Raw genomic sequence first — 26,392 nt, 5'->3', positions numbered from 1 at the left:
GGTCAAGAGGAGCGCATCTTCGTCGTCGCGCGATTCATTCATGCCTGCGTGGGATGTGCGGTGCACACCTGTCTGTGTCTATGAGTCGTTTCGGGGCGGGTGTGGATGGGTTTTCAGTCTCCCTTCCGTACCTCCTGTATACGCAGCCGCGCGCTCAGGGCGCCTGAGAAGCACTGCGCGCACGGCGCTTCATTTTTGGCATGCGTCTGCGTGGCGCACGAAGTGTGGAATCGGGCGCCGCGTGCACGTCTCTGGATTTGCGACAGACTCCGCAGTGGAGAGGCAGCTCTGTCGCGCTACCTGGGGTCTGTGGCGGCGGCGTCTCTGGCGGGGATCAAATTTCCTGAGCCTCTTTGAAGGTGCGGTTGGGCCAGGAAAATGTCCGCCGCAGCGCTGGCCGCCACGCGGAAAGCGTCAGGCTCGCAGCGGCCCTTGACCGCGCCCGCAGAAGCTGCGAGACGCACGTGCTTCATTTGCCTGGAAGGCGTCAAGAGGAGTAGGAAGGATGGGCGGCTCACTCGCGACCTGCTGCCTTGCTGCTCGCAGTGCTTCGCCGTCGTACACCGCAGGTGCTGGTAAGTCCGGCTCCGCTCTCTGCGTCCCTGAGCGACAGCCCTGACAAGAAGCAGCCGTCGAGACACTTTGAACCAAACGGGCTCGTGGTTTCAGCTCCATCACGAGCCGACACTCTCAGCAAGCCTGTACAAAGTCTGAAGTCTTCAATACGAATGTAGCGGAGACGTGCAGATACACAGTGGTGCATCATATATACGAGGACATAAACATATGTATATACATATATGCATATATTTATATGTATGTATGTATATACAGATTCTTATAGACCGGCAGGAGTAAAGGGGCCGCGAATGGATGTAGACTGCCCAATAGATGCGTATATCAGGACCTACATTTGTATGCAGTGCACCGTATCGTGTGATCTACATACATACATACCGTCATATGATTCATATATATATATATATATATATATATACGTATCTAATCGACAGGCAGTCTCTGGGCGCCGCTGCTTTTTCCTACTTGTTTTCTTTCTATCAGGTACGTTTCTCTCCCCTGTTTTTCTCTCTTTAATCGACCTGCGTATGGAGTGTTTTCGCCTCTCGTTCTATCCACTGCGCTGCAGGTCGACATATCGGCGACGCCAGCAGCTGGCGGCCTTTCGCTCGCGTCTGTTAGGCCAGCGAGCCCCGAGCCCGAGTCAATGCTCGATATGCAAAACAGGTACGCGATTTCACGTCCTGATGTTGGTCTCATGGCCTCGGGGCTTGGGGAGACGCTGCAGGAAGCTCGGGATTCGTTGTGCGGTGCATTTTAGTTGTTCTTGGGCCCCTACGCACCACGAGCTGGCCATGTTCAGCTGCTTCACTTGCGTGTCAGCCTCTGATTGTTTGTCGGTAGGATATGTTTCGTTGCGGAATGCTGGTAGGAGTAGTTTTGTTGCAAAGCGATGCTCCGCGATGGCGTGTTCGTCAAGCTGAGGAGGGCTGTGGGCTAGAGTACACTCCCGTTCAGCGGCGGCATGCGGCTCAAACGAGATAAAGTGCCCTATGACTCGGTCGTGGAGGCGTGCACGAGCATCTCTCTCACCGCGGCGGCTTCTCGTCATGTCTTTGCTCTGCGCGCCCGTGACCGGTTCCTGTGCTGTGCCGTTTGCCTGGGCAGTGGCGCGCGCGTGCTCAGTCTGCCGGCTGCATGCGGCGTACTCAGCGTCTCTGGGAGGCGGGGGAGGGTGGGGGGGGAAGGGGGGACCGATGGCGCTTTGGCTCGTTCAGTTCTGCGCGCGGAGACTTTGTCGGCTCTGTCTTCCTATTTTGTCGTCACCAGGCCGCGCTGGAGTGGAGGGCGACGAGGCGTTTCCGCCGCAGCGCCGCGTCGGCAGAGGCTCATCCGGGAGCGGAGTCAACGGTGCGACGGCGGCGCTTCAGGAGCAGCTCCTCGCCTCGCTCGGTCGGTTGCTACAGGACGATGAAGACGACGCCGACGACCCGCCGTTATGCTCAGGGGTGTAAGCAGGCGCGACCAATGCAGGGCGAAGGGGCCACCCACCACGGCACTGCTTGCGGCAGCGAAAAGTGTTGAATGTGCGCACCTAACACGACTAAGATCACTCGCCCTCGGTAACGCTCTAGGCGTAATATGTAGATTCCGATTCTCGCTCGTCGTATCACAGCGAGAGAAAACGACTAGTCATATGCGAGTGTGATGCGTATCATCGTACTTTAAGATGATCCCTGAGACGAGATAGTGTCTGATTGTGAGAACGGAGCTACGCATCAGATAATCTTCGCTCCCGTGGTATGCAGCGAGTCAGCGTTGACGGGTGCCGAATGCAAAGTTGGGCCGCAGTCCAGCTCGGCGTAGGCCAGCGCGCACGTCGCAAGCGTAGACATCTCTGTACGCGCATCTGATTAGAGAAATTTGCCGGTAGCCCAGCGGGACCGCCATAGACCTTATTGGGGGTCGCGGCGGTCTCTTAGAGGCGTCTCTGGAAGCTACACTATCTCTCGCCTCGAGGCGTCTTGAGATTGGCATGTGTGGAAGTGGAGACATGGAGTTGGGGGTTTTTCGCACAAGGGAGAGTCGAAGCTGCGTGCGTGCGCAATAGTTTCACGCGGTCAGCCAGCGACTCTCACAGCGTCGTGCCTCGGAGGCCTTTCTGCGGCGCCCTCGATCCCCAGGAAGGAGGAAGGCTGCGGACGGTCGACGTCTGGGGGCAGGTCACCCGTTATCTAGACTATTACTGTATCCGGTGCGACTGATTTTCGAAAGGAGAGCTTTCGGCGTGACAACCTGTTTCCGCTTGTGTGGTCTGCGTTGCAGGTGCACGTGCATCAACACAGGCATTCTCATTGGCATTCTTCTGCTCGATCTTACTCTCATTTCTATGACCTCTTTGGACGCGCTTGAGATCCTCCTTCTCTCCCTCTTTGTCGCCTACAACTTCGTGACGCTGCAGCTGATCTGCCTAGCCGTCAGGCAGAGACGGTAAGCGGCGCGTGAGGAATTCGCGCACGCCACACACGAGTAACGCCGTAGGGACGCGTTGAACTTTGAGCGTCTGGTGGTTGATGCTCCTCACACGACGCGTCAAGCGGTAGAGTTCGGGCCGCAGTGGCGCGACGCGCCTTCGTTCTAATCTTCGGTGCAGCGTTCGGAACCAGTTTTCCGCGTAAGCTACTTTCTTTGAGTAGTACTTTTAAACACGTTTGCAGCCTCCTGCATCGTGACTCTGTTTCGCGCGGCATTCTTCCGCTGTTCATCCTGCTTCATTGCGGCTTTGCGCACCTGCCTTGAGCATCCCCTGGCATGCGCATACGATGTCTTGGGGTCTGCGTTTCGAAATCAGGGCTGCTGGACGAACAAATCGTTTAGGCAGAGGCCGTCTCCGGGACTGCGGGCGATCGATATCGACCCGAAGGTAGCCGTGGTGCCGCCAGCCTGCCTGATCTGCGATCCCCCTCTTTTTGTCTGCGTCGTCCGCAGGAGCCGGCCTTCAGTTGCTTCCCCGAGTGCGTTTTTTTTGGGTTGCTTGTCGCTCAGGGAGTCGGTGGGGGCACTGCTCGCGCCGCCGGAGGCCGCACCGGGTGTGCCGCAGGCGGAGGGAGGGAGCGGGTCGTCAGACCAGCCTCGCGCGGATGACAACGACCGCGAGGGCGACTCGCAGAGTGCGACCGGTGGGCGCCGCGGCGGCGCCTCTCTCCGTCACGCTCAGTCCGCGGCTTTCGGCGGGTCAGAAGACGCGTTCGGTGGAAGTCGCTTCAGCGACCGCGAGAGGGGTAGCGGTGGCGGTGAAGCAGAGGACCTGGAGCCGCCAGAAACTGCACGAGTTTCCTGGCCAGGCCGCGTGGCGTTTTGGAGGTCGGCGGAGAGCCAGGCGAATCACTTTGTAAACGGGGCGCGAATGATTTGGTGTTTCTTGTCGAGTGGGGGCAGTGACGTGGCACCCGAGGGCTCGCGCCGAAGGGAAGCTGGAATCCGGCGAAATGAGGTTGAATCCGCTAGCGGCTCCTTCACCATCTCCACCGTGGTAAGAACGCCGTTCCTTCCTGCCCTCGAACTGCAGCTGCTGCGTGAACAAAGTCCACAGGGACGGCAGCGGTCGACGGAGGAACTGCTTGTATGACGGACAACGAAACTCGCGCGGGGAGTTGCTGCCGGGCTGGGCGGCAGCTGTCTGTACAGCCGCAGCCCGCGTGGAATGCGAAGGACCTTCCTCCGCGCTTCAATGATAAAGTGCTGCAACCGGTCGTGCTCGGAAGCGAAGGCGAATTGTTCGTTCCTTGCTATCCGCCCTGCGCCTATTCCCAGTTTTGGTGCCACGCTGAGACGCTCGGCGAAAGAGTCACGTTAAACAGAGTCGAGCGGCCGCCCGGCCCGTGTAGCGTTGGTGTTGTTTGCATGCCATGCTTCTTCATATTGTGAAGACAACCAGGTTTTTCCGGTCTGACTACGGTGACTGAAGTATTTTGTGCCAGAGGAAAGGCGTCACGGGAACTGAGTCTGATTCGAGCGCCGCCTCAGCGCGAAACCAAGACTCAGTTCGAGCTCTTAGAAACGCAACGACCCGACGGCGGGTGGCGTCTATGGAGAGTCTGCCGTCTGCGAGAGCTCCGTAGGCAAGTAGCACGGATCTGATGGTGCAGACGCTTGCCACATGCGTGGCTGTTTGCATCGCATGGTATGAATCACGACCAGGATCATATCCGCAGTCGTGTCTGTATGTATTCACCGCTCTTGTACAGATTCAAATACGAGTGCCTGAACCACCAAGAGACCTCTATGATCTTGTAAGGAGACATCCTTGCTGGTCGAAACTCGCAAATTGCCTTTTACAAACCTAAGGAAATCGCAGCAGGGGTTTCGGGTCGTTTGAACAGAGAGATGCGCCTGTGAGGCAGCTGTATTTCGCTGGGAAGCTGAACGCTGCGCTGATTCTCTACAGCACGTACACACTATCTCCTGGAAAAGCCGCGTACGACAGAAAGAATGTTTGCTCGGAGGTGAGCATGCATAGATTATGGCGCGGCTCTCACGCAAGGCTCCGGATAAAATGGCATCAGGACTGGAGGCCTCGTGCTGACAGAATAGATACGCCTGAATGCGGAAAGCGTCTCTGCCGTGCTGTTCTGTACACAGCAGGGATGTTTGTATCCTTTTCCTGCGCATCCACTTAGGGAACACACCAGGGAGATAAAAAGTGTTGAACGCGATGGGATTCTTTGGGGTGTGGCACTTGACGAAGCCGCTGCGTAGGGCACACTGAAAGACACGTGCGGCTTTCATCTCTGGTTCACTTATTGCGTGGCCCGGAACAGGCTTGGTTTTCGTTCTCAGGTTCCCGAAAACGGATCGACGCAGCTGTGCAACTTCACCGCTTTCTGTCAACATATTCTCAGCGTTCTGGATCATGCTTCGTGCTTCTATGTTCTCAGCAATCCGAACCGCAGTGCAATTCCAACTAACCAGCTCATGGCATATCGCCACTAGACATATGATAAGTTGTCTAAGTGACAAGTATAGATTCGCGTATCCCGTATGAGGAACGAAATATTCCTGGGAGGGCATTAAGTTCCACAGCTAGTGATTTTGAGCGTTGACATCCCTCGGCTGTCTGTGGCTGTCTCTCTCCTGACATCGAGTTGGTATCCGTTTTTCCACATCCCAATCTACTTCCGCCTTCGAGAAGTTTTTTGTGATCTTCGGGGGGCGTCGGGTGCCATCTGAATGCCTCGTGTCAGGGAGCGTCTACTTTTTGCGGACTCTTGCTCTCTGGACTTACGCGAACTGGAGATTTCGGCTCCAATCGGGGGCTGTTGCAGATATACTTAAAAACTCAGAACTATTTGTTTTGTCATTTCTTCCCAAAGAAGAGCCAGCCGGCTGTGAATTCGACTAATCCACCGGGAAGTTGTGAATTCGACTAATCCACCGGGAAGTTGTGAATTCGACAAATCCAACGGGAAGTTGCGTAAAGCATATTTCCGTGGTTTTTCGTCGTCTGCCTACGTGTCGCAACGGAAGACACCTTTTCCAGAGAAGACGTCTCGTGTTAGTTTTGTTCGTCGTGTTCTCAAAGGCAGAACTGCAAGTCGGTTTTCTGTTGAGTCTGAAAAACGGGGGAAGGCCAGGTGGTCGTTCCTTTTCTGTTCTGAATATGCTCAGTCAATCGTGATTGGCGCGGTTCACTGTATGTCACTACATGATATGTTCCAGTCACTGGCGTTATATGTGTATGTAACCTCTATGCCTCTCACGTGTACGCGCTGTATCCAGAGTTTTTGAGTCACCTACTGCAAGCGCGAAGCAAACTGCCAGAGTATTTTTCTTTGGAGAGCGCTGGAAGGCGCAGACTTTCCCACCCAGTGGTATGTTCCGTGTGCGCCCGTTTCCAAACGAGTGAAGCCCATCGTTTATTCCCAAAAGAACAAGGGTCAGGATACATAACCACCTCAGCTGCAGCTGCGTCCACCACCAAATGGCGATGATGCGGCCACGCCGTCTGCTACCTGCCCTCCGGGAGGGACGGAGAAAGAGAGCCTTTGCTCTGATGAGCGTAGGCATGTTCCTTGCTGCGCTAACAACACAGAAGTATGGGAGCCTTGCTCAGGAAAGCTTGCATGAAGAGGAGCCTCAGCATGAAGAAGCCATCAGCTCCAACGAGCACGCACTAGCGTTCGCCGTTGCTAAGGTGGAAGCAAAGAGTCCGGGCGTCCAAGTGAGGGAAGCGGTGAGATTGACAGGAAGGTGAACTCTGGAGTCTGCAGTGTTCTGCTATGTGTGTCTGACACACCAAAACTACGTTAGTTCCTACGTGTTCGTCCCAGGCTCAACATATATGAGGTGCCGGAAGGTATTTCGACCCCGTGATGCGCATGCCTCTTGCGTGCAAGGCATCCTGATGGATGCGCCGGCATGCTCCTAGAAAATACGGGAACAACGAAAACGAACTCTCCGGGATCGGTTGTTCGAACGGGGGCTGGTAGCGCCAACAGCAGGAAAGAGCCCACAAACACACACGGCATCGGAGACAAGCGTTGAACACACGCAGGCAACAGCGTGATGGCTGTATTACAGAACTTCTGGTCTTTATAGTCCTTAAACATCCATTCTTCGGCCGTGCGGATGGATGCTGGACAAACATAGATAGTACCATGACGCAATGTTAGACTTGGCAGAAATCTGTGCCGGACTCTCTGGTCCATGCCCCACACAAGGCAACTGACGGGAACAGGGTTCACATCCTACGTTCAGACAATTGAGTTTTTGTCTGCGTATTCCGCGTGTCTTAGGGTCCTCAGCCTCGCTCGGTTTCCCAGATTATGACGGCCTCGATCACGATGCGTCCTTCGTCATCGGTCTTCGTGGATCTCTTCACGCCCGACGGCTCTTTCACTTGCCGCGCATTGAGAGTTCTGCCGCCTTCGAATATTTCGTCAAGAAACCGAAAGCTGCCTGACGTGTATCCTCCTGTTCCGGTGAGCGGTTCAAAGATGCGGCGAATTCAGACCTCTCCAGGCGCAGCGGGAAGCGCCGAGATGCCAGGTGAAGAACCGGGGATGTCCGCGCCGCCTCATTTTGGTTATTCCTACTATTATGACAACTACCACCAGCCGCGGGTTCCTGTACCAGCCTACGGAAGTCCTGACAGCGCAAATGCAGAGCGGTCCGCCCCAGCGGTCCCTGCAGCGCCCGCAGAGCAGCGGTACGATGCGCCTGCTTTCGCCCCTTCTACAGAGGCGGAGTCACCTTCGCAGGCACTGGTCCCCCCTCAGCCACCGGCCCCGGAGCCGTTTGACGCGGCCTCTCCTTCACAGTTGTTCTCCGATATGCAGCTTCTTACTGCGCTCGGAAGGAATCCGACCGACCCTGGTTCATGGCAATCGCCCCCTCCGGGTCACCCTCCGTTGCAGCCACACCCGCCGCAAAGTCCATATCCTCCTCCTCCCGCTGCTTCTCCAGTGAACCCTGGCGGGACTGTGCGCCACCCAATTACGCTGCCAGTAGGTACCACCGTAACCGCTCCTGTGACGATTCCCATTACGCTTCCAATCACATCGCCTTCTCTGTCTCCCCTCACCATTGCTTTCCCGGTGAACGTACCTGGAGTCCCGGACTACTTTCCTAATCCCAGTCGCCCCCGCGAGCCGGCGCCAGAGCAGCCCGCTCCTCCCTCGCCATACCCCACCCCTCTGCCAACTTCGCCAGCGCCGACGCCTCCGCCCTACTATCCATATCCCCCTTATTATCCCCCTCGGCCGCGTCCGATTCCCCCCGGCGGATACCCAGGATACCCCCCTACGTACCCGTATCCACTCCCGTCCCAGCCGTATCCGCCTCCTCCTCCTCAGACCCCGAACCCCGCCCCTGTGCCTCCTATCCCTCCGCGAAGACCCGCGCCCCAGCCGCAACCTGGATATCCTCGAAACCCGTACCCCGCCCCACCCACCTCTCCCTACCCCTACCCCGGATATCCCCCCTACTACCCGTATCCGCCGCCGCAGACGCCTTACCCGTCGCCATATCCTTCGAACCCGACTCCCGTGCCGCTCCCTCCGCCGGCACCGACCCCTCCTGGCGAAGAAAACCCTCCGTTGCCTTCTCCTGTGCCCGAGCGGCCATACCCGCCTCCACGGCGCCCTGGACGAGGCGGAGGGGGAAGTGAGTCCCACGAGTACTACCAGGCACTTCCGCAGACACTGTCTGATCCGGGAGCCCCTGAGCTGGGAAGAGATGCAGAGGCACCACGCGGACACTCCGCCGCTCAGAAGTCGCCCAACTCTCCTAGTGTGGAGCGGCAAACAGCACCGCTCGCGGGGGGGCCTCTCGAAGCCTTCGGGCCGCCGCCGACCCGGCCGGCCGCTGCCGGAGGACGGCCCGAAAAGGAACCAGAGAATTCCGTTAGCGTCGACGCCCCCGTGAATCCCAGAGTAAGTAGCGTGGCGCGCTCGAGCCAGACCGAAGCCCGAAGCGAGAGGCCAGAAGCAGATTTCCTTCGAAAGAAGCCGCCTGCTTCCCCACAGGCAGCACCCGCGGTGGATGCCTCGGTAGCGACGCAGACGACGAACTCTGTCGTTGACCCTCAAGCAGGCTCGCCCGCAGACACTTCCGGAGAAGTCAATGCGGAGGCCAGACCGTCAGCGACGATCACCAAAGAAGGAATCAGCTTCAGCCCATCCGTGTTTGACCAGTTTATGGCGGCAATCGTCGCTCAAATGGAACGCCGTGACCGGTCAGAGCCCCTTTTCCTACCCTCAATATGCCCTGCGTGCAAAGTGGATATAGTAACGTACGCGCCCATCCAAATGCCTGAGCTAGAGACAGAGGACTTCGGAAGAGCGAGAGACCAATTAAACCACCTCCAGCGATATCGCGTGCCCCAAGGCACACACTTTGCAGGCACCCGGCAGGGAGAGGTACAGGAAATGGAAGAAGCGACAAGGGCTCAACAGCCCGCAGCAGACGCCGTTGCAGACGCTGAAGGTTCGATAGAAGTCGAGAATGCTGGCGACGACGATGTTGCCGCCGCCGCAACTCCTATTGCACCCATGCCGGTGGCAGCGCGCCGACAGTCGCATCCTGAAGAAGGCGAGGATGACCCCGAGGCCGATGCGGCGAAACGGAAGGCAGCGGTAGTCAACCTTGAAGCAGCGGCTGAGAAAGACGAGATCAGCGCCATCTTTGCTCCCGTCAACAGGAGAAAGAGACCAAAGGAATTCCGGTCGCTTGCCAAAGAGTTTGACGCGAAGGGAGAGAGCAGCGCCAGCGGCGAAAGCAGAGACAGGACCCAGGATGCCATTGTTGTTGGAGAAGTCCCGGTATCGGCGTCCCATCCCGTGAAACGTGGTAAGGACGAAGCAAGGCGAGGCCTTTCAGTCTTTTCGTTTTGTATATATAAGGTCCCGTTTACGGAAACCAAAGGCCGCTGTATTCGTTCTCCCGACATAGGGCCTCCCTGGCGCATAGCCCTGAGTAGTACCGACGGGCAAAGGAGCACGTGCAAACGTGACACACAATGTGGCATACTGCGTGGCATCAAGAGCAATAGGATGCGCAGGAAGGGGGGTTCAGCATTTGTTGTATGTCTTGAGCAAGGCCGAACATAAACTCAATCTCGTGTATGGTCTTTTTGATATGAGTGCGCAGGCCATATCTTCTCCTATATGGTTTGTAACTGCAGCCAGATACCCCTGCTTTGAGTGTCTGCGTTTCGCCTCTCAGACTAGATTGTCTCCCCTCCGGCCACGGTAAAGTGAGGCCTATCTGAAACGATTCGGACACATCGCTTTCGTGTGTCGTCCATTGGTTCACTTTCACGTGTATTTCTGCTCTTCAGACTCAGTCGCCGTTGCGACTGAATATGTCTCACCACCACCATCTGTTTACCGGAGCCGACTTGACGCTGGAGAAGAGGAGGGCACTTTCGCAGTTATGTTCGCATGCTATCACCCTGAAAACGACGCCGAAGAGCCAGAGGCGCTTCTGATGGCAAATATCGAGGTTCGGGTGGCAGTAAGTGGAGCATAGAGCGCCGCTCGGAGTGGAACGAGAGGTATTACTGGAGCAGATTTGTATGTTGCGCTACGCAGCCTCTGCATGATGGCGAGCACGCTGTCATAGAGTCTGTGCGAAAGTCCTCTCCTTCATGAGATGCCCGACACAGAAAACGGTAGAGCCGGGGGATCCACTTCAACTGCTTCTCCTGCTCGGGATTTAGGGTCCCCATGCATATTATTCTTGTGGTAGTCACGCAAGCATGTAAGACCAGAATTCCCCATTTCACAGAAGGCTGCGGAGCGCAGAGCACCGCTGGCACACGCAGGAACAACTACGCATGGGGTTTACCAGTCGAATGCCATCTTATGGACTAGCCATGCACCCAGCCTGTTCCCTGCTTGTTTGTGCGTGCAGAACGAGATGCCGATCCCTGTTTCATCGTGATTTTTTCCCGCAAGCGAGAAAAACACCCGAGACCAATATGGTGACGGCTCCTTTCTCCACTGTGTACCCTTGGCAGAGCGAAGAGTATTGCGTATGTATAGGGAACGTGATAACCTCTGTATTATTCGCTTTAGGGGCAGCAAGCGCTTCTTATACTAGCTTGTATTCGGTCAATCTTCACAATTGATTTCCGTGTTTTGCTTTTAACCTCGCTGCATAATCCCCTGTTGCTGTCCCTAGCTAGCACGCGTGTTCTGACTGAAAAAAGATTCGCCCTCCTGTCAACGTGTTACCTACTAACGCCCCCGTGTTTGACTGCTTTTCTTCTCACAATTGCATATCAAGACTGTCATTTTTCTCTTGCTCTTTTTTGGCCATACTCGTGTTGAAGACGCCAGAACTTCAATTCATGAACGCCGGTTCAAAAGCCTCTCGGCGCTATAGAGTGACGCTCGACCTGAGACACTGCCTCGGAACGGACTCTTGATGCAAAGACGGACCAACAACCCCCAACTGAAAATAGCGAAGCTGTACCGGTTGAAAGAAATACGCTCTATCGTGTGTCACTATACTTCCCAACCACTCCTGGACACGCACCATCTGTTGCAGCGTCAGATGAAACCACTCAAATTCCCTCTCACTCTGGGCACCGTCACGGAAAGAGAAACTGGTGCAATAAACGGAACCCTACAAAATGTTAGAGAGGCATAGTTTGTGCCGCACAGTAACTGGTGCCGCGCATTCACTGGTGCCGCACTCCACTCCCCACGCTTTGCGAAGGGAGCGTCTGAGCGTCAATGCTCAGGAAACCTGAGGTGGGTTTTCGGATGGCTCCTACGGCACCGGGGCCATGGCACTCAGAAGGGCAGCCCAACCAGGCACATGCCACGAGCTGAGTTTCGTGCACTGCGTCAGGAATCGCTGGAGGGTCGCATACGACACCGCGGTATCCGGGAGCTGCGAACAAGAACGGCATGAAGACACAAACATCCGCAACCGGCTCTCACTATTCATATCTGCATAGCGAGCTGCAGTCACCACCACACGGCATGGAGAATCCCTGATACTCGTGTACATGGCCGTTCAGGTCCACTGAAACCGAAGAACGTAAGCCATTACAGCTCCTAGAAGACTGATGATGAGTCCATGTGCTACAGACCTTACCCAAAAAAGTACACACAGAGGGTGCATATATATATTTATATATATTGATGTGCGCACACGTAAAAGGAGCCCTGCCTCCATGGAGGGGTGCCTCCACTGCGTGGCGACCAGGTTTAACTACATGGATTCGGATTGCAGTACGTCGGTGCCTGTATGGAAGCAAAAAAGCGATTCTCTTTTTGCCTACCCAGATTGTTTCCAGACTCGCAGCCTGGAACTCTGTCAGCAGATCCACGACCTCGTCGCCATCTTCCTCGAGTATCCCTTGCAGGGTAGTTCGTCGTGAAGCGTTTTGCCTCCATGCGGCGCCCTCGTATTGAAGGGCTTGGTTGACCCGCTCAATCAGAGGCTCCCAAGGACCGGCGTGATCTTGGAGGGCACTACCGTGATGATCAGCCTCGTTCGCGTCGCGGTCCTGCCAGCAGCGGGCGAAATAGTATTCGGGTGCCGAGACGCATGCAAACGATACACACAAGGTCTGTAGCTGGTTGCTCGGGAGGGTCTCAAGGACCTCACGGAGCACGCTCAGAGTTTCAAACTGCGGTGGCGCCTCTGCGATTGTAGTGGCTTCACTTCCACTCCTTGCCGCAGGCCGGCGACCGCAATGCATGACCTGCGTCACGCTCAGATGCCGAAGTCGCGGCAGCCGCCCCCTCAGGCCCCGCATCAAAGCAGCTGGTAGGGGTGTCTCCACGACCAAGCACTCGAGCGACGCCAGCCGTGCCAAGCCGCAAGGCACAAGATCCGCAGAAAGTGCAGCGCGAGGTGCTGCAGACGCTAGACTCTCGGCAACTTGCGGTTTGGGGCGCAGACTTGAAGGGCTAAGAGGGTGTGTTAGGGAGGACTCAATGAACTCCGCATCCAGTCGAAGAGCTGCAGCTGGCAGCCGGAAGCCATGCGGGGGTCCGAACCCGGAGTGCGGCAACGAGGGGGACGCTGCTGAAGGGAGCAATGACACCCTGGCAGCCTCCTGGGATGCGGTGGGATCAACGGCGCACGAGTACGACGGAGACAAGTCTCGAGGAGTCGCAGATGAATCCTCTGCAGTGCTTGTCGAAGAGAAGCATGGCGACGGCCATATCGTCGCACCGAGTTCACTGAACGCCGACGAACAGCACACGCTGCCGTTGTACCGACACCAGCTGGGATCCGGCGGAAAAGAGGACGGAAGGGTCTCCAATATGTGGAGAGGAGTGTCTGGTGCGCAAAATAGGCACGCGTTTGCAGACAAGAATACCATTCAGTTTCCAGCGTCGCACACCTGCCCGGAGCGCCCAAACTCTCTTGTGGGTCGCCCGACACGCCAGAACCCGTTTTCTGGGAAGAAGGATGAAAACTGGGATGTCGCCAGTCGGGAGGGGAAGGTGGTTCACAGGTTCGTGCACTGTTTCTGCGATCAGCCTGTGCTTGCGGGGGAGCCGATGACGCTCAACGACGTCGCAGCTGTGTGAACAAACCGGATCCGAAAAGCCCACTATCCCCCCCTTCCCCCCAGCCGCCCCTGGGTTCTCTTTTAAAATCTACCTCTATTTTTAGAAAGGGAGAGACGCGGAAACTGTAGGCATTTGGTCGCAGTCCCGTCAGGTCCTCTCTTACCTATCTGAAAGACGCCGGCGCCTCTTGCTCCAATGCCACGGTAGATATCAAGCCGTCGAAGACCAGGCATCAGCGCGCCGGCTCCCTGTGTCTCTTGAAAGGAGGGCTCTCCAAAGGCACCGGGAGGATCCGGAAACTGTGTTTGACTTGGGATTTTGGGTGAGCAAGGAGCATTTCGCGTTTCAACTGTATGAAACAGCAACTGGGAGACGACGGCCGCCGCCTCTTCGCTCGAGTAGACGGATAACTGTAGGGTCTGAATCCACCTGAAAGGCGGCGGACTGCTTGCAAAGCTGAAGGCAAAGGGGTTCTGCTTATGCCTTCCGATTACTTCTAGTGTAGAGGCGGGCAGGCGGGCACGCCTTGCTGAGCGGGCCAAGCTGGTGACAGCTGTAGTCGCATCAGCGAACGTCAAGTCGAGGTCTGTCCAGCTGTAGGCATAAGGGAAGCCGAAAGACGCACGAGAGCCCAAATCAACGTTGTACAGTTTCAGGTAAACGTAATCCCGCCGCCAGGTGACGAGCTGCGGCGGTACACGGCGGGGTATTGTGGAGGCGCGGATGCGCCACAGTCGTCCGCCAGGCCGGTGCGTACGTAGAAAACGCGAATGCACTGCGGTTCGCTTAGGGTATTGCAGTGCAATACCGGTGACAGAAGCAAATGAACTGGTGACTCCGGCAGCGACAGTTTTTCCTGCATAAGAAAACGTACGTACCAAATGGCGTTCTCCGCCGCCTGCTGCCACGACGCGCACACAGCTGCTAGTCGACGTCTCTCGCGCCACGGGAGGCATGAGAGAATCTGTCCAACGATGTCTGGCTGCTGGAGGATTTCCCGTCCCCTACAGCATTTTCCGCCGCAAGCATTGACATGGGTCTCCCCTTGTGAAAAGCGCTGTACATGATTTGCCATCTTCGCGGAACGTTTCGCCAATGTTGTTCTTTCTCGGCACTAGATGACTGCTGCGCCTCTCAAAGTCTCGGTAGAAGGGCGCGGCCATGGCGTATCCGTCGCGGAGAAAAAGATGGGATTTGCACAACCAAAAAAGACATTGTATCGCAACAGTGTCTCTGATGCAGACGTGTGGTAAAATCGACTGCAGCGCTGACCCGGCGATCGCGATGGAGGTTTGACTCGAGGTGACCCAGCGCCCGGGAATTGCGTGTTACCCCGCCAAGAATGAGGCACACAACAGAGGAAAAGGCCAGCACGCGGACGGAGACTTCCTTCCCTCCCTCTTAGAAAACGGATTATCAGCTTGTCTAATATACAGAAAAGCGAAACTCCCTTAGCATCGAAATGTAGATGTCTGCCTGTGCCCGCCTTGAGCGAGGCGGTTCAGGACAGGCAGGGTAAGCCATTGAGTTGGCTAGTTGCGCTAGTGGCGCAAAGAGACTAGCCGCACGACTTGGCCGGACAGAAAGAATTTGAATTCTCAAGACCGAAAATACGAAAAGAAAAAACAACTTCTGGGGCAGCTTAGGGTGCGCTACACTGAAGACTCTCCCTCACATGTCCTCGAGGGAGCGCTCCCGGCTTGGTACTCAACGGTTCCATACTTCCTCGCGAAGAAAGGGCAGAAAACCCTGGTTTGGTTGGACGGGGGGTAGTTACCCTACTTCCGCGGGGACAGAAAGGAGCGACTGTCGAACGAGAGTCGAGGCAGAAGGAAGTTATTAATATTTTATTTTATGCTCGCAGCAAGACATTGCCAGTCACTATCTTCGTCTGCGGTGATATTTAATTTGCTGGCAAGAGAGACTTTTCTCTGGATCGCTGGCTGTCGCGTGTCCGGCTCGCCGTTCACTGCAAGGGGGTCTGTCCAAGGACGGAGGAAGAGGTCAACGGCTAAGATTCTGCAGATTTCGCATCTTGCTGGGTATCGCTAACGTGCCAAGCTGGAGGAAGTGATGTGGCATTATTAGTGAAAGCGCACACACCCGGCGCATGCGCACCAGCACACCGAGCTAGTGAAATATTGCGTGATCTCTTCCAACCCTCAGAGTGTGAATGCTGTCAGACTGCGCCCGTCATTGCCGCGGGGCCGACCGCACCTTTCTGTACAAATAATGTCCTTTTCAAGAGAACGAAGCAGTGCGGCTGAACTTCTTTACGACAGCAAATGTGACCTTGCCCCTCACCCCCCAAATAGGCAGGGAGGGCGGTTGAGCGAAAATCTTGGAGCGTAGACGATCGCTAACCCCGCACAGCAAAGACATCCATGGTGGGTTCAACACAATTGGTTGGCAAACCCCGAAGAGGTGGCAGCACAGCGAGCTCCACAAAATACTTTAAAGAGCATTACCCTCAGTGGCGCCTGTTTTTTCAACCCGAGGATTGAGAACAAACCACAGGAATTCTGTGTTATGCATCGTGTATTGGCCGGACGCGCCATGTCACCCACGAGGGATCAAATACACGACGGCAAGACTGAAGTGGAAAGAGCACTAATATCAATCGAACTGTGTTCATTTGTATTATTTGACTAACCGCCTTACTCGTGCTGCAGCAGGTGCGGCGCTCTGCGTGACACTGCACAAGTCATAGCAGGCTTGTGACTAGAAGTTCAGCTCCTGCAATGGGGAAGAATGCGAGCCACTGCACGGGAACGACACTCCATACCAGTTGGCTCCATGTTAGCCCAGCGTGCTTTCTTCCCATGGACTGCCGGATCGTGTCCTGGTTATTACAGTTATACACGTGTAACTGTGCAGGTTGGCGGTACCCCCTGTCAACCCGCGGTTTGACCGAGTCAAGATTGACCAGAAGCATATTCATCCTCGGAACGATAAACAGACATGGCTAGATGGCTCCTGTGGTGAGGCGTTCACGCTGCAATACCACGTATTTCGTTGGTACGAAGTACGAGTCCCCATTCCTTGTGTCAGCGAGAAAACGCGGTACAAAGGTGGACGCTGTAAAAAACCGCATAAATGTACGCGTATGTATACGTATATGATTCTGGCGATTTCGGCTTTTTCGGGAGCCGGACATGGTCTACAGGAAAACGTCAAGATCTCTGGCAGGGTCATCCTCCGTGCGGTTTCGTAGAATCCTCACGTTCTTCTGCGGAACCGTCCTCAATGGACATAGCTACGATTCGAAGACTTCCTTCTTGTTCCTCTGAATTAGTCGGCACTTGCGCATTCCATAATGTGCTGTTCCAAACGCTCCAAGGAAAGGCTGACGCGGCAGAAGCGGCTACGGCCACTGCAGCGTCTGCAGCCGGAGTGGCCGGACCGAAAAGGTGTAAATCCGTGGCGTTGTCATATCTGTGCGAAGCAGCCACAACAGATATTGTGAGCTTATCTTTATTCATGAAATACTGGTCAGTTAGTATTGAAGGAATACTCGGACGAGTTTGATCGGGCTCCATCGCATCCGGTGCCGACACACTGCCGAGACTAGATTGCACACCCGCATCGGACACATCCTTGATTCCTCGTAATCGAGAAAGTAGGGGGGATGGTCGCACTGGCTCTTTGTCGTCACTGGAATAACGTTCCTGGAAAGCGTAGACGCAGATGCCAATCGCGAATCCGCCGATGAAAAGCATAGCGAGTCTCGCCCAGGCGGACCGCTTACTCTGCAGTTCGTTGGCCATGGATGGTTCTGGTCAAGACGAGGGGGGCTGCCAGTGCAATCAACGCCCAGCTCAGGACTCGTTGAAATGTAGAGTTTTATAAGCAATAGCAACTTGCGGAAGGGGAAAGTGGTATTGTTGAATAGGGAACTCTATGAATCTGTCGGGACAAAAGTGCCAAGCGGGGACAGAATCAACATTGTTTAGACACAAAATGATTGGACAGGCCTTCTTCGTTTTCCTTCGCCGCTAAGTGAAACTTTGATGAGTCAGAAGAAGTGAGCCCGGCTTGCTGTTCTGCACGGAAATATGGACCCACGTTCCCGCGTTTGCCCGGTGTGCTCGTAGTAAATTAGCCATACGCCCGCTGCGGGACGCAGGCACAGCCCTGAGGTAACTTTCATCGACACCCGCTATGCAGTGTTGGGCGCGACCGTGAAATTGCTTGATTCCACTCAAGTCTGATGTCGTTTTCTCGTCAACAAGAGCGTGACCAACAGAGTCTGGATACCTATTTCCAATGTGAAGCGGCCCCATAGACTGTCAGGGGCCAACTTGGTGGTACGCCGTCTACTAACCGTAAGCGATGCGGTGAAAACGATGGGCCAGTACTTTCATACCTACCCATTAAATTTCAAGCGGGCCTACCTTGAATGAATAACACACTGGCCAGGTCTAGGCAAGTTGTTTAACTAGAGTGTCTGGCAGCAACGGCACTGCTTCTCCTGTCGACACGGGCGCCACTGGCTCCCACGGGTCCCCGTCCCCTGGGAGAAAAGCTACATTCTGTTATCCACGCGAAGCCATTGCCGAAAAATCTAGGTCTGACGACGGGTATCCCTGTACGCGATGTAGAATATCTCTCTATAGAAGCTGCCCCCTGCGCTACAAGGCTCGTCTGTAGAGTCGTTCTAGCAAACACCAAAGCCTGTCCGAGGCTCTGTATTGGTAAGTGGCCTTCCAGCCAATTTCCGACGAGAGGCAACTGCTTACACGTCAACTGGCTCTAGTAACTACAATTCCGATTTCTACTTCTATTTCCTCCCGTTAACTTTCGAGGCCGCTTGTTCTGTTGTCGGCCTATGCTGCCTTCCTGCGCGCGTGATGGGATCGTCAGTAGTAGCATGTCACTAGCGGCAATCTTATCGGAGCCATGTACACCTACCAGAAATAGGCATAGCCCACTGAACAGTTGTCCTCCTTTTCAACCCAAATCACGAGCATGCATTTCAACGCGACCACGCGCGTACTCTGTTAGTGCCGAGTGATCTTTTTCATTCTGCGACAATTTCAGCCGCGCTAGGGGACTTGGAATTGGAATCTCATTTTGTCGCTGTAGGCGCACGGATACATGCGAGTCTGCTGTAATCCGGTAGAGAAAGGGGATAGTTTTGTCTGCCTTGCAAAGATACTGCGTACGGCCATGTCAGAGTGATCATTGTCCGCGTCTCTGTGGGGCACGTTGCAAGGGTGAGGCGCGCTCGGCAGCGTGTGACCGTGCCACTCCATTGTATCGCTACTTTTCTGCCGACCTCTGAGGCATCACGCCACGGTCAGCGTCAGCTGAGCGTCAAGGGTCACACACAGTAAACCTGATCCTGTTTGAGTAATTCGTGTCCTCCGCAAGTGGGACTACCGGAACCACGTCAGTGGTGCCGCCAGGGAGTTAGAAAAAGAGCAATGCGAGAGACAATGTGGACTCCGCAGCTTATTTGTCGCTCTTCCACGTCACCCCTAGCTTCTCAAAAAATGTGGGTTTCCGTAATAACGAAGAGAGACTAGCGAGCTCACTCCTGTGCTTCGTCTGTATGGGTTGGTACGGACTGTACCTTAAATCGGCGTGTCTGGTTGATTGGAATCGTGGTAAGTAATTGAGCAGGGAATACTCCGAGGCCTCAGACAACCCCCCACGGCGTTTATGGTTCAGAAAGAAACTGCGTAACGTATCTGTGTGGGGAGTTTCTCGCCGTACCATGCGTCACATCACGCCCAGCAAAACGTGCGCTGGCACTGGTCCGCTACTGGCAACTGGGTAACACCAAAGCCGCGGTCCCGAAGCGAGTTTCTTTGATACAGTGGCACCGGTGGAAGGGTTCCCTTTGATGACCTTTTTTGTGCGAATCTACCAAGTTTTTTCCCCTCCCTTCGCATGCTGTAGTCATCCAAAGCTTTTGCCGTTGTGGCTTGCGTCACAACGACGGCCGATGCCCTTCTAATTTGCACCTCTTTTCCCGAGATAATTGGTTTTCCAACACCGCTAAATCCAAGTCGGATGCGGCGTGTCTGCTGTTGTCCTGTGTTCCTTCGGCCCCTCCGCAGAGAGAGGGCGGAAGCGTATGCGAGCACACTCTTTGTTCCACTACCAAACCAGAAATAGTGGCGGTGCGAGGTAAAATGCAGCAGCAGCCTTTGATGTCTTCTCCTGCTACGACGGGGGCATCCTCCGATGCGTCCCCGCGTGCAACTTCAAGTGGAATGGCGTCAACCCTAGTCTACGATTCTCCGCCTCGGCCAACGCTGGTGAGGAGTAAATGCTATCCGGTCTCACCCTGGAAGAGTAAACAGCCGTTGCCAAGCGTTGCCCACCGAATACAGAAAGGGCGCACTGTATTAACCAAATAATGGTATTGTGCGGCTTCAGTAAGCCCACAGAGCCCAGCAATGTGCAGCAGGCCACAAGGCTGAATGAAAAGCGTGACCCGTCTAGGACCCTTTCTCGGTCGCATTCACTTTTTCACGTGTCACGGTCGGCCTACAAACAGGCGCGCCATGCGGAAGAACACATCCTAGAGCAACCCCAGACGCTGGCAGATGCTATCCAGTCTATTTCGTTTGAGGACGGGGAGGAAACTTTTGGTCTGTTTGAAACGCGGATGTAGCACGGGCATGCTTGCGACAGACATTGTGAAAGAACCCGGACCCCCTTTTAGAGGATCCTCAACAGTGAACGCTCCGTAGCACTCACAGCATTGCTTTTGATGACGCTTCACAGGTCCGGTACTGCCAGCCAGAGTCCTGCCCTGCACCAGTTAACGTACAGCTCCAACCACGGCGCAACGCCAGCTCCACGACTTATCTGGATCTTAGCGACGGCCCAGCAGGCGGAAGCCGAATAGCTCGGCAGCTCGAGAAAACCTTCAATGAATCTCATGAAGGAGGACCTTCTGTTGATGCAGTCCTCGACACGCTCTTTCCTCCATTAAGATGGGTCGAGGGCGGCACTCTGTTTACTCAAGTGAGGAGACGTACATCGCCCAAGTAGCCTTTCCTCTCAGCGCTGTTCTTCGTCAGGAAGCTTTCCCCGTTGGAACGTTTCCATAGTACAGATGTCTGGATTGAGATCTGTGGTTTGTGTTGGGCGGCGTCAGCACATTAGCACGGCTCCGGCAGATCGCCTGGACGTGTTGAAGACGCAGGAGGACTTGGACGAAGAACTTCTACGGAGGCGCGCCAGCGAAACCGGAATTTGCCCCATACGATACGAACTCGTCCTCCAGTGCTTCGGTGAGACTAGTGGAGCGCTGCCACCCAGAGAAGCAACAAAACTGAAAATAGTAATCCACGACGACGTCCCCTTGTATGACGCTCCATACCCTTGTGCACAGATGAACTAATTCGTCATATCGCCATTCAGGGTCCAGAAAGAGCATTGCTGCTGCTTAGGTGAGCTAGTCCCTCTTCCGCTGCTTTGTGGAATTGAGTTCCTCAATTTCCAACTGCAGTGCTATATTCCGTTGGACGGCAGACACCCATTTGGAGCGATGCGTAACATCGCCTTGATGACGACTGAGGCAGAAAATTCTGGATTTAGACCGCTCTCTCGCCTAACCCTGGACGTCCCTGTTAATATCTTCGAGGTGTGTGGCTCAGGCGCGTTGTGAGGATTTCGTAACCTTTCGCGTCCTCTGATGGCACGCCTCTGTACCTGCTGTATCTTCTCTCGTAAACGTTTTCTCCGTGTGTCAGACTGAAAGAAGAAGCGCGTATGACGATAGCTGCTTATGAGGCACTTTCAGAAGCATCCGTCAACTTCTCTTTACGCAAGCAACTCCAAAGCGAGTTTGCTGTCGGAGACCGTGAACAGCGCGTAAGCTCCGGCCACACTGGTGGCAGCACGGAACTGAATTACATCATGCCTTTCGAGTCTAGAAGCTGCGAAAAGGCTGTGATTGCAACCAAAGTGTCATGGGACCGGCCCGCCCGGCATTTCTGCAATTAAAAGATCGCAGCCCTTGAAGAGGAAAATGCCCGTCTGCGTGCCAAAGCGGCTGGCCTCAAACGACAAGCGGAAGCCATGGAAGCGTGAGTTCCGCCCCATTTCCTCCGTGAAGTTTGGCTACGTGGCCGTGGAGGGTATGGGCAGAAGCCAAAAGAGGATGGACATCGGTTGGTGAGAGCAAATGCTTGAGAAAACATCCACCCATCTCAACTCTTTGAAGAATTACAGAAATCGGCTTGAGTCGCACGCACACACTGTGTTCCACGGCACTGTACCTGACCTTGAACGTCGGAGTATGTAGCTGACAAGACGGCCTAACTCGGAGCTCTAAATTAGAAGCTTTCAACATCTTCAAGCGCGGAATTAGTACCTCTAGGATAACCAGGCAGCTGTAGTGTGGTAAAACTTGGTTAGCATGAAACTCGAACTGGTAGGGGGAACGCGACGTCTCATCATGCTCACAAACAGACAAGCGGCTCCTAGACAGGGGCAAAAGCCACATGCGAAGCTTGCTGCTGCCCGCGTTGACTGACAATCACACGTGACGTTGATAGCGACTTGCGTGAAAATGTGTATACAGGAGGTGTGTTTGAGCGTTGCAGGCGAGAGTCTTCTAAACTTCAGGTGCTGCGAGCGAAGCATCGCGCTGAGGTGAGGGCCGCCCCAAACGCCCAGATAGAATGCGTGCATGTTTCTCACTGCAAAGCCTCGACAGTGCTTCTGCTCCGTCGCCTCGGAACAAGAGATTCCACTGCTGCTCAGTGCCATACGGATGGGCTTGCGCGTCGAAGTCCTCAAGTCCAAGCATACTGTCCAATTCCGCAAGCGAAGTGGCAGTCGCCGGCGAGTGCTCGTAGGGAGTGAGACAGACTCGCGCCTGTCTTCCCTGCTTTACTCTCGTCATTTCGCGTTCTCTCCGTGATCGAATGCCTGGACGTTTTTTTGCTCGCTGTCTGCCATGTAACTTTTCACCGTCTCCCTATGACTTGCTTAACAGGTCGAGTTTCTCAACCAGCAACTCGCATTCCAAGAGAATGTCCTGCTCAGCACGCAGAGCAGCAGCGGCAAATCCGCGGGTGGTTCTCCGCAGTATCAGAGAAAATGAACTCACATACACCGTGAAGCCCACTTGTTGCTGTATACGGACGTGCCCAACGCGCGACCTCCGCGATGTTTATTCTGGGCTGCTTTATCGACGGATGCAGAAGGCGTTGCTGCTAGACGTGGCATGACATACTGCATGTTGCTGAATGAACGGATTGCGGCTGTGCGACGCCGTTGCGATGCTGCTACTTCCGCGTATGACGTGCGAAAACCGCACCCCAGCATCCCTCTGTGCAATACACCCAGCGACATGCCGCATCAAGGCTGTATTTTCTATGTGGATTCGAGTGTATTCGGCTTGCGCCTCTCCAGCGTGTCTCGTTTTCCGCGGCCGTCCCCGTGATGGCTGTTCGCTGCATGTGTTGTTGAGAGACGGTTTTCTCAATGCACGTGGATGCCTGAGAGGTTTGATGTAACTGCCATCGGCTGTCACCCATCAAAACGTGCTATCGAGGCCGCATTCTTGACCTGGTGCTGTGCGCGCACTTTCGTTCCTATGGCAGCGCAAATGCACCTGAGCACACGTGTCTGTAGGATTGTCTCGTCACGATGAAACATGACAGCTTCAGCATCTGTTTAGCATGTTCCCTTAACCTTAATCATGCGGAAGATGCTGGGCCTTGACAGGATGCGCATCTTCATGCTACTAATTACCGGTTCTCAAGTAGATACTTAAACAGTTGGAACCGATGTTGAACAGTACCAGGCGCGCGTGATGCAACGAACGAGCGATGTGCAGCTCATACACTCGTTCACACTCCGGTCTTTTCAGATGAATTTTTTAGTACTTCTCCGTTTCTTGCACTTGCGTTTGTAGTAGTCCCAAAAAATTCCGCACTGTTTCTTGCTGAGGCCCTGTTTTCCAATAATTGAGGCGTACTGCTGCTTCCGGCGCGTCTGCTGCGGGTTGCACCACACTGCGGCCGGGTGCTCAAGCAGCGTTTCCAAGGGAAGTGGAGAGGAAGCCGCTGCGGCCCGCGACTGTAGTGCAACAGCGCAATCGGATCTCGAGTTGCTAGCTGTAACGCCGGCCCGCACATCGTGCTTATCAGCAGCATCGTCTGCTGAGGTCCGTTCAGGTTTGCCAGTTCGCAGAACCCGAGTCACGTCTGGCCGTGGAAAAAATAACTGCGGGAAGACCGCTACGGGAAAGAGGGAAGCCTGCTGCACCATGGGACAATCCAGCATTGTTGTTCTCCGCGAATGTGAGGGGTTGATGGTCCAAAGGTGCTCACCCGCCGCCGGTTGTGAAACGCTTTCTGCTTTGGCGACGGGTTCTGCTTTTTCCAGAGGCCAAAAGTTCACGTCGTGGGTGACTTTGTTGTGGTGTTCCCCTTCGCATATCTGAGACGCGTGGAACTCAAACGGCTCCGGTAGCACGCGAAGCTTTACCTGATAAAAAAATTGGTCGTCGGAGGGCCTGTGTGTACCGTTGTGCAGCCCGCCATTCGGAAGGCGGCATATACGCGCCGATACGTCGTGCTTCTCTCGCCCGCCAGTGAAGTTGTCCCTGCCTCCCCCAGTGGTTCTACTAGCAGTAAGGGGAGTAGAGCACGTGTCGTGGATAAAATAGGCTGGAGGCACCAGTGGCGCAGCCGCCACCATTGATGGCAACAGTCCTGTTGAAACGGAAAGAACCCTTCGAGATGACGATACCGTCAAGACGCTGTTTGACGCCGCTCCTACAACAAGTTGCCGGATGAGATGCGCCGGCGCTCCCTCCCGCCGAAAGAGCGTCGGCAACAGCGTCATTGTGCTGAACTGTGGGCTGCAGTGACAGGAGCTTTGTAGGAAATTATATGTGTATCACGACGGCAGTTCTCAATCAGATCCGCCACAATTACAGGGAGCAGTGTTCAATACGATGTTAATTCAGCAACTCCATATGGAGCGTGTAAACAGGAGGTAAGGCGGGTGAACGCATCCGACTTTCCTCTGTCACCTATCCCCAAAGTACGGGCAAGACCGGTCGAAAATGCCGCTGGAAAAGAGACCTGGAAATTCGCTACTTGATGAGGGAAGAAATACAGCGGCACCCACAATCTGAGACACGGGAAAAGCTGGAGGAAAGAACAGTGTATAGACAGTTGCATGGAAAGGCGAGGCTAGTGTCCGCTCGAGCCACCGGACGATTCTCCCTTGGGCGGCTCGGTTCCATCGCGCCAACGAGCCCAGTGATTACAGCTCGAGGCAGACAATACAATAAATGCCTCTTAACAAATGTGAAGGTGAGTTAACCGCATTCAGATTTCACGGCGTACACTAGCGACGGCAAAACAGGCTTTATTGCATGCCACATATCGGCAGCCCTTTCTGAAACGGCTTGCAGCGGGAAGCATGCAAAAAAAAGTGCGGTCGAGGCACGACAGTAAATTGCGTAAGGAAACACGCTCAAGTCTGGCAGGAAAATTGACTACTTGAATAAGAACACTTTCTATATTCACACAACTGCTCAGGCGGATGTAGCACAGCAGTTCAGGAGTTATTTCCGGGTGTCCGGTGGGAGCGTGCTGCTTGTTTCCCTGCCGTCTTGGCGGCCGCCCACCCTGCACGGCTCATGTCGTTCTGCCGACGCGGTACAAATTGCAACCAGCCACATGTCTAGCAAGTGTGTGGGAAAGTCTACGCTCCTGGAGGCGTGTTGTGCCGTGGGAACTCTTCTTATGCTAGAAAACGGCGCGGGTGTGCCGCCAGCCTCCAGGTCAACACCGCTAGCGCCGGCTTTAATAGATTGCCTTATCAAGAACTCAAAGCATGAGGCTCCTCTGACACGATGTGTCTATATCGCCTGGAGCCGGCCACAACAGCACACGGGGTAGACGGGTATCGACGGAAATGGGGACTGACAAACGACAAAAGCAGATGGGCGGATGAGAGGGGCACCCAAACGGACGGCCGTGTGAGGAGAGCATTGAGACACACTATTCAGCGTTTGCACGTGAGGCGAACCCGCCGCGCATGATCACATGTTGAAAAGATGATGTGATCATGGGAGTGCGTGACCGGCACTACGGGTTTGCACACAGCGAATCGCCTTGGATGGCGCAGCCCGTTTCATCCCTCCTTTCGCGTGCACTACAGCTATGTATAGGAATATACCTCCTGCAAGCCACAAAGGCAGACCCCCTGAAACTATATACTGCTCTATGTAGGGGCAAGTGAAACAACATTTACTACTGCATTCTCGTTCCTATCACCCTGAGCAGAAAAAGTTGCTCTCCATAGACCATATTCGTGCGGCTTCCTAAACGAGCACGAGCGCTCCCTGTCCGGCACAGTCCTTCACAACAACGTAAGAATATTCATCTAATGTCACTGCCCCAGCCCCCCGCCGCCCCGTGTCTCAGACAGACACCAGTGGCGGCGTGTACCCGGAAAAGGTCTTCCGCTGGGAGAGGAGATCTCATGATAGACTCACTAGGCCAAAGCTGCTACGGCAGCTGCTCAGCTGCAATGTATGTTGAGTATTGAACGTCACGTCACTGCATTCACCCTCACCTTTGAAAACAGAATGGCATACCTGCCCCGCTCATAACTCAGGGACAGGATGCCTATCCACCCGCAGCAGGTTCAGGCATGACCGCGGGAACGCACAGCCAAAAAAACAGCAGTCTCTCTTCCCAGTCACATACATCATTAGCCGCATGTAAATAAGATATCAAAGACCTCGCGTCCCTGGCAATCAACAGGCTTTTTCCCCACGTACACGGCTCTCTGCAGACATGCGGGCTGTGCCGGAGACAAGGTAAACCTCACAGCATGCA

The 26,392-nt window shown here is 54.8% G+C and overlaps 4 protein-coding genes across 4 annotated transcripts; 3 read left to right on the top strand and 1 right to left on the bottom strand.

The window, feature by feature from the left end:
* Positions 1 to 378: 378 nt before the first annotated feature.
* On the top strand, positions 379 to 4,147 carry BESB_002540 (uncharacterized protein; the record flags this gene model as incomplete). Its single annotated transcript, XM_029359009.1, has 5 exons — positions 379 to 575; positions 1,148 to 1,245; positions 1,849 to 2,029; positions 2,845 to 3,009; positions 3,565 to 4,147. The coding sequence occupies 5 exons, from the start codon at positions 379 to 381 to the stop codon at positions 4,145 to 4,147; spliced, it is 1,224 nt and encodes a 407-aa protein (XP_029221922.1).
* Positions 4,148 to 7,343: 3,196 nt separating this feature from the next.
* BESB_002530 (uncharacterized protein) lies at positions 7,344 to 10,962 on the top strand (the record flags this gene model as incomplete). The annotated part of the gene is made up of 3 exons (XM_029359008.1): positions 7,344 to 9,867; positions 10,358 to 10,533; positions 10,933 to 10,962. The coding sequence occupies 3 exons, from the start codon at positions 7,344 to 7,346 to the stop codon at positions 10,960 to 10,962; spliced, it is 2,730 nt and encodes a 909-aa protein (XP_029221921.1).
* An 834-nt stretch (positions 10,963 to 11,796) lies between these two features.
* BESB_002520 (uncharacterized protein) lies at positions 11,797 to 14,634 on the bottom strand (the record flags this gene model as incomplete). The annotated part of the gene is made up of 4 exons (XM_029359007.1): positions 11,797 to 11,919; positions 12,314 to 13,323; positions 13,723 to 14,153; positions 14,438 to 14,634. The coding sequence occupies 4 exons, from the start codon at positions 14,632 to 14,634 to the stop codon at positions 11,797 to 11,799; spliced, it is 1,761 nt and encodes a 586-aa protein (XP_029221920.1).
* A 5,146-nt stretch (positions 14,635 to 19,780) lies between these two features.
* On the top strand, positions 19,781 to 22,629 carry BESB_002510 (putative axonemal dynein light chain p33; the record flags this gene model as incomplete). Its single annotated transcript, XM_029359006.1, has 8 exons — positions 19,781 to 19,825; positions 20,298 to 20,540; positions 20,674 to 20,809; positions 20,911 to 20,968; positions 21,272 to 21,392; positions 21,528 to 21,607; positions 22,127 to 22,175; positions 22,522 to 22,629. The coding sequence occupies 8 exons, from the start codon at positions 19,781 to 19,783 to the stop codon at positions 22,627 to 22,629; spliced, it is 840 nt and encodes a 279-aa protein (XP_029221919.1).
* Positions 22,630 to 26,392: the final 3,763 nt, after the last annotated feature.

Source organism: Besnoitia besnoiti, chromosome I (genome assembly GCF_002563875.1).
Source record: "Besnoitia besnoiti strain Bb-Ger1 chromosome I, whole genome shotgun sequence".
Taxonomy (NCBI): domain Eukaryota; phylum Apicomplexa; class Conoidasida; order Eucoccidiorida; family Sarcocystidae; genus Besnoitia; species Besnoitia besnoiti.
The sequence above is the reverse complement of the archived record's forward strand: the minus strand, read 5'-3'. Positions and strand labels throughout refer to the sequence as shown.